This window comes from Sinocyclocheilus grahami, unplaced genomic scaffold, assembly GCF_001515645.1.
Source record: "Sinocyclocheilus grahami isolate Dianchi unplaced genomic scaffold, SAMN03320097.WGS_v1.1 scaffold253.1, whole genome shotgun sequence".
Lineage (NCBI taxonomy): Eukaryota > Metazoa > Chordata > Actinopteri > Cypriniformes > Cyprinidae > Sinocyclocheilus > Sinocyclocheilus grahami.
The window spans coordinates 91315-97579 of NW_015505432.1; the positions used below are offsets into that span (position 1 = coordinate 91315).

Sequence of the window (6265 nt, forward strand, 5' to 3'; positions counted from 1 at the left end):
GTTCGTAATACAGTCAGTTGATAAAAGAATATGGATCTGCCATATGAAAAAAATAGAAAATTATCAGAGAGAATTTTAGTATTTGAAATGAATGAAGTGAGTGATTGAATTAAGCAGTCTCTAAATTTGTAGGATACGGGCAGACTTCGATTGTACCACCACTCATCTTTTGCATTTGAGCTTGGGGAACTTTGTTTGTCGACAGGTAAGGAAGGGTTTTCGAGAGCTTTTTGTTCATGTGACTTGTTAGTATTTGTGTCAAATTGTATCTACATCCATTAGGCTTTATTAAACCTGTTGCTGACCGGCCACGCGACTCCTCAAGTCTTCAATGGTACATCACTAAACGATGAGCAACACAAAGCACTCACCCAGCCTCTCCACGGGGTTCTGACTCGCAGTCATGTCGGATATCTGCTCTGGAACAGAGAACAAGTCAACCATGCACAGCTCCCCCTGGTACAGCACCCATCCTACGGGTTTGGTCTTTCTCTTTGTCACTTTCTCTCTAAACTTACCATTAGGTTAACTGTAGGCAACATATGAATAAACGCTGTAAAAACGACAAGATACCTGAGATTACCATATTGATCAAACCCTTTAGAGCAGGGGTGTCAAACTCAATTCCTGGAGGGCCGGAGCTCTGTAGAGTTTAGATTCAACCCTAATTAAACACACCTGATCCAACTAATCAAGCCCTTCAGGTTTATTTGAAAACTTCATGGTATGTGTGTTGGAACAAAACTCTGCAGGGCTCTGTCCCTCCAGGAATTGAGTTTGACACCCTTGCTTTAGAGGATCTCTAGGCAAAAAAAAAATCACAAAAGAAAAAGAGGTATTTCTCTGAGGAATTTATTGTAAAAAAAAAAATGGAGCCCTCGAAGTTCCTTCAGTGCACAATAAAGACATTTTGCTATACGCATTCTTACAAGTTATGAGCCTGTAAACTATAAACTTCTTGTTCTCAGTCTCCCAAGTGCAAGCTCACAAATAAAAGAAGTGCGCTTTAGGTGTGCTTTTTTTGAAGAATACTTTTGGAAATAATATAATGCATGTAATGTTTTCAGACACTTGGTTGAATGTAAATTGCAATTAAATGAAAATATATTACAGTTCAACAGTTATTATCTGAAATTGAGTGCTTTTGACTCACATACACTCTTAAAAATAAAGGTGCTTCACGATGCCATAGAAGAACCTTTTTGTCTAAATGGTTCCATAAAGAACCTTTAACATCTGAAGAACCTTTCTGTTTCACAAAAGGTTCTTTGTGGCGAAAGAAGGTTCTTCAGATTATAAAAAGGTAAGAAAGAGATGGTTCTTTAAAGAACCTTTGACTGAATGCTTCTTTGTGGAACCAAAAATGGTTCTTCTATGGCATCGCTTGAAGAACCTTTTGAAGCACCTTTATTTTTAAGAGTGTAAGTATTTTTTTTTCTTTTCTTTTTCATAAAGGAAATAAATAATCAATGATAAAACACACACACACACACACACACACATAAAGAATTACAATTATTAAGTTTAGAAAAATATTGATCTAATATATGACTTTAAACCAGCAAGTAAACTTCTTGGATATATGTGAGTGTACAAATATTAATCATAATTTTCAAAAAAAACTTTGTAAAATATTTTTTAAAGGTATAGTTTTTTTTTTCAAATATCTGAAATTATGTATTCACACGTCACACCACACCAACTGACATATTACAGCCTTATTAAATATTACATTTACTATCATTTCCTTGTTATAAAAATGTCAAACAGCATTACTGACCTTTGACACACGGTCATGAGGGGTCCTTTCTGTGATATCATTTCCCGTTTTGTTGTTTTCTGCATGTTGCTTGCACCACAATGGTTCATGTTATCTGTTCTAAGCTAATACCCAGAGTGTATTGATGTTTTTCTGGTTTCATTTTGTATGACTTTACTTAAAGAGTGCTGCTTTATCTGCTCCCACAGGCATGGGTTCTTAGTTCCTGTATTACTGCAATGTAATCTATTATATTTGTTGCATCCATGTTGAGTTGAACACTTTTCTCCTAAGGTGGGCAGCATGCTGAAAACACCCAAGCTGCCTATCTGGGTGTGCAACATCAATGGCACCTACAGTGTTTTATTCAGCCCAAACCGTTCATTGCTCTCTGACTGGAAAATGGAGCATCTTTTCCAGCTTTACTTCTACAATGGCCATCCAACTCAGCTCAACACAATGCTCACCATAGGTACAGTCATTAGCTGCTGCCCATGCATCTTGCTCATTGATGCCACCTGCCTGTGTTAACCAAAAATTTAAGATGTATTTATTGTATTGCTCTTTTGTATTTTAGATACACACTCCCATCACTGGGAGGCTGAAAATAATGACATTCAAGGAGACCCAGAAAAAAAGTTTCCATCTGTAGAGATGACCATTAGGACCAAGTGGGAGGGAGCTGTTATTGACTGGAATGGGACAGTGCCTTTTTTCTGAAGAGGTTTGAAGCAGGGTCACCTGATTTGTAGCATACATCTCCTGGCCTGCAATAAAGAGTATTTTATAGACTTTTATAGGTTTTGATGTGGGCTTAATTTTTGACTTTCATTTTGGCTTGTGAATCTTAATAACATGATTACCCTTCACAACCTGCTCATTTGAACATCTCAGCATCTGAGCATTTATCATAAGTGAAAACCTTAAACCTCTTTTGTAAAACAACGTATTTTGATTGTTAGAAATATATTCAAATCTGGTACACATGTCCCATATGTTTAACTATTTTCGGGCATATATAATTTAGCCCCTATACTGTTTTTGTCCGTCTATTTGGATTCGATATGGGTTCAGATTGCTAGTATCAAGTCTCAAGTCATGATGGAAAAGGCTGATATCTCAAGTTACAGGGTTTAATCAATTTAAGTCAAGACCTTTATTCAAAGCCTTGCGGTCTTTGATTCCTCTGTGGTATAAATCATGTATGTAGTATTTTATTTATTGCTGTATGACAGTATTGTTAAAGAAAGGCAAAACTTTACAATAAGGTCCAGTAAGTTAAAGTTTATTAGTTTAGATTCATGTTAGTTAACAAATGTGCTATTATTCATTCTTAATTTGTTAGTTCATAATTAACTGACATAATAACTAACTACCGTGAAGTGTTATAAATATTAGTATATGTAAAAATTAAAATAAACTTAGTTTAATATATTGTTCATGGTTATTTAATTGTTACTAACTAAAGTTAACATAGAACTGTGATGTAAAGTATTACCTAAATAAATAATAACTATAATAAAAAAAATACTTATTTTTTATTGTTTATAGATTGAACTCATGATTGTGACATTTGGTTTGCTTGTGAGAATAGGCAAACAAATAACGGTAAAGTTATATTTTTATAGTTCATAGTTAAAAATCATCTTGTAAATTCAGTGAGCTATGGACTACAGGGTTATTGAAGTAAGACTGATAAAGTACTGAAGATCTGCAGTATTAAGAGCTTTACATGTAGCAATAGTTTAACTGTTCAGGAATCTAACTGGTGTTCAGTGTAGAAATTATGGATTACTGCTGATGAGCAGATTCTCTGAATCTGGTAAAAACAACAGAGGACCTAAGACAGAGCCTTGTGGCACTTCACTTCCATTTGACCTGTAATATAAGAAACAAATTGTCAAAATGTGCTGTAAAGGTTCTTCTTTGATATAGTTTATTATCAAAGGCTAAATTGACATAATAGGATATACACTTTTATGACGCATAATAGAAAAGAAATAGAAAATATATTTTGTATACTGAGATACAGGTGTATAAATACAATATTACCAATAAGAACTTATAAACTTAACGTGTCTTTCTAAAGAAGATTGACTTTATCAGTTAACAATAGCATCTAACATTCTGAGCATATGTGTATTCCCTTTACAAATTTTCTCTTTTGGATGTGTAATAAAATGATACATAAATGTCTCTTTTTCAATACCCGTTGATATGTAATTTGAGAATAGATAGTCAAAACAGATCTTTTATGTTATGCCACAGTATTTCAGTATTACAACATTTAAGATGTATAACCTTGATCTATAACAGCTAGAACAAAGTATTTATCATAATAAATTGTTTTTTAAGTGCCAATGTCATGCTCAGTGTCTCTATCATGGCAGTCGAATCACAGGCTCTTTTACATTAATCTCTGCACTAATGGATTAGTAACAAAAGCTCTAACAGAAATCTTACAGGATTTTAATGATAACTGGTATGGATTTGGGGGTACTCTGTGGTTGATTTAAAACACTGAAGCCATGAACATGAAACTTTACAACATGTTAGTAGACGATATGAAGAAACAACCCAACAATATAGTAGAACATATAATAAATTTGTTTTCCACACAAATAGAAGGGTAATAAAACATTTTAACAGGCCATTCACATCAGGCTCCTAATACAGTCAGTTCAAACTAAATTCTCATGCTTTGAGTCTGTTTTATGAATGTCCGCCCAGAATTTCCTCCAGGTTGATGTCTTTCATCCAGTCATCATTGCCTGAACCTGATTTAAGCAGGGAGTCGATGAAATCCGAGTCTGCATTTATCCCTGGTACCGTGTTATCATCCTCCGGTAAGAAGTCAAAGGTCAATCGACCTGCCCGGTTGTTCTGATAAGTTGCTGAGCTTTGGCTCAGCTCTCCAAATGTGGTCGGGCAACCTTGCTGTTCTGGGGACGACTGGGTCAGGCAAGTCACCCCAGGTAGAGGGGGTATCCTAGGCTGACTGGCTCTAGGAGCAGGGCTTCTGATTGCAGGGTTTATGGATAACAGGTTAGAATGAGGCGCCACCTGGTTAGGTGGGCAAATAGACCTCTGAGGAAAATGAATGTCACTTTGGGGCATCACTGTATTGGAGAGCCTTTTGACATCTAGTCCTGACAGAGCTCCACTCTGTTTTCCGCTGTTTGTCCAGTTCAAAGCAGTGTCCATCCTGCTGGTATTGGTACTCATGTCACCCAATCTTTGCCCCAGCAGGGAATCTTGACTGATGCTCATCCTCACATGCTGAGTGCTCGATTGAAAAGTGGCACTCTGGTTGTTTGTCCCATGGAACTGAGGCTTGTTTTGCTGAAGCCCCATTCGGATCAGGCTGCTGGGTTGCTGTCGGAGCTGGTTTGTGCAAGCTTGAGAGCCTGTGGGTCCTGAATTAGGGTCTTGTCCAAGTGGAAACCTTCTCTCTCCTGAGGTAGACACCATCTTGGTATTTTGTCCATTGGGTAGGTGGCATGACAAGGGTTGGATTCCACTTTGGTCTGACCCATTGCCTGTTGCATATGCATAAAATTTATCTGTGACGTAAAATATTGATTTACTAAGCAATAACATACTGAAAATGACTAATATCTGAGTCAAGGTTTGGTGTGGTTGCTTAATCAATTAAGTTCAATTAATCGTATTCGTACCACATCATCAGTGTGAGTATAATTCATTTAATTTACTTCATTATGTAGTTCAATCATGACAACTCTCTGAATAGTTTTAGCATGTTAATGGATATGACAATGGTAATGTATTTGGTCTTAGCAGACTAGATCTCCTATGCATGCTGCTGTTGCTAAGCAAGTATGGACTTGCTCTAGACAGGTGGAGCTGGGGGAGGTGGAGGGTTTTAGAGGAATTCTGATAGCATGCTGAAGGAAGAGCTTATAGTGAACACTGCAACAGTCTATTTAAATGTTGAGCAAGCAATCTCATTGGCTGCAGAATCAGCAGAGGCCAATCAGCATGTGTAGTAAATGATGTGATTGCTAACAGATTACATGTGAAGGTCCTATCAGTCTGTGCCATCTAGAGTTTCATGATTGAACTAGATATTTCATTCACATATTATATGACACTGAAAATACAATCCACACCTGAGTATAAGCTTGGCTGTTGAGCGGCAACTCCATTGCGTGGGTGTTTGTAGTCTGGTGGAGGTCGTGTTAGATGACGACTGAACTGATCCTGTGTGCTCAGTTTCTCCTGAAACATTTACAGCAAAAGCACATCATTTAGTAGTTTAGGAATAAAAGTTCCATAGATTACAACTGACCAAATAGTCAGTGGTCACTCAAAGGATTAGACTGCAAATTCAAGCATGTATGTATGTGTGTGTGACATTAAAGATAGTTATAATGTTATTAAAGATTTATATTTCAAATTGAATTCAAAAGTATCATGATTTCCACAAAAATATTGAGCAGCAAAACTGTTTTCAACACTGATAATAATAACAACAACAAAAAATCA

General features: G+C 36.4%; 2 protein-coding genes across 5 annotated transcripts in view; one reads left to right on the forward strand and one right to left on the reverse strand.

Moving 5' to 3' along the window:
- Positions 1-136: 136 nt before the first annotated feature.
- LOC107598659 (protein FAM188B2-like) lies at positions 137-2674 on the forward strand. Its single transcript, XM_016290051.1, has 4 exons — positions 137-205; positions 283-459; positions 2054-2231; positions 2337-2674. Exons 3-4 carry the CDS (start codon positions 2063-2065, stop codon positions 2477-2479), a joined length of 312 nt encoding a protein of 103 aa, XP_016145537.1. The 5' UTR covers positions 137-205; positions 283-459; positions 2054-2062; the 3' UTR covers positions 2480-2674.
- A 672-nt stretch (positions 2675-3346) lies between these two features.
- The window catches only part of maml2 (mastermind like transcriptional coactivator 2), a 99946-nt gene continuing 97027 nt past the window's right edge, over positions 3347-6265 (reverse strand). For 3 of the 4 annotated variants that reach the window (XM_016289936.1, XM_016289934.1, XM_016289935.1), the window contains exons 5-6: positions 5890-5998; positions 3347-5322 (exon numbers count right to left, since the gene is read on the reverse strand). In XM_016289936.1, the coding sequence (XP_016145422.1) occupies positions 4472-5322; positions 5890-5998 (960 nt within the window). In that variant the 3' untranslated portion in view covers positions 3347-4471. The remainder of the gene's footprint in view (positions 5323-5889; positions 5999-6265) is intronic. The other variant, XM_016289937.1, reaches the window with a different exon arrangement.

Excerpts from the sequence above, each read along its gene's own strand:
- LOC107598659 (XM_016290051.1), top strand. The coding sequence starts at position 2,063 with ATGCTGAAAACACCCAAGCTGCCTATCTGGGTGTGCAACATCAATGGC. Across the intron at positions 2,232-2,336 it reads CAACACAATGCTCACCATAG|ATACACACTCCCATCACTGG; the intron begins GTACAGTCATTA and ends TTTGTATTTTAG.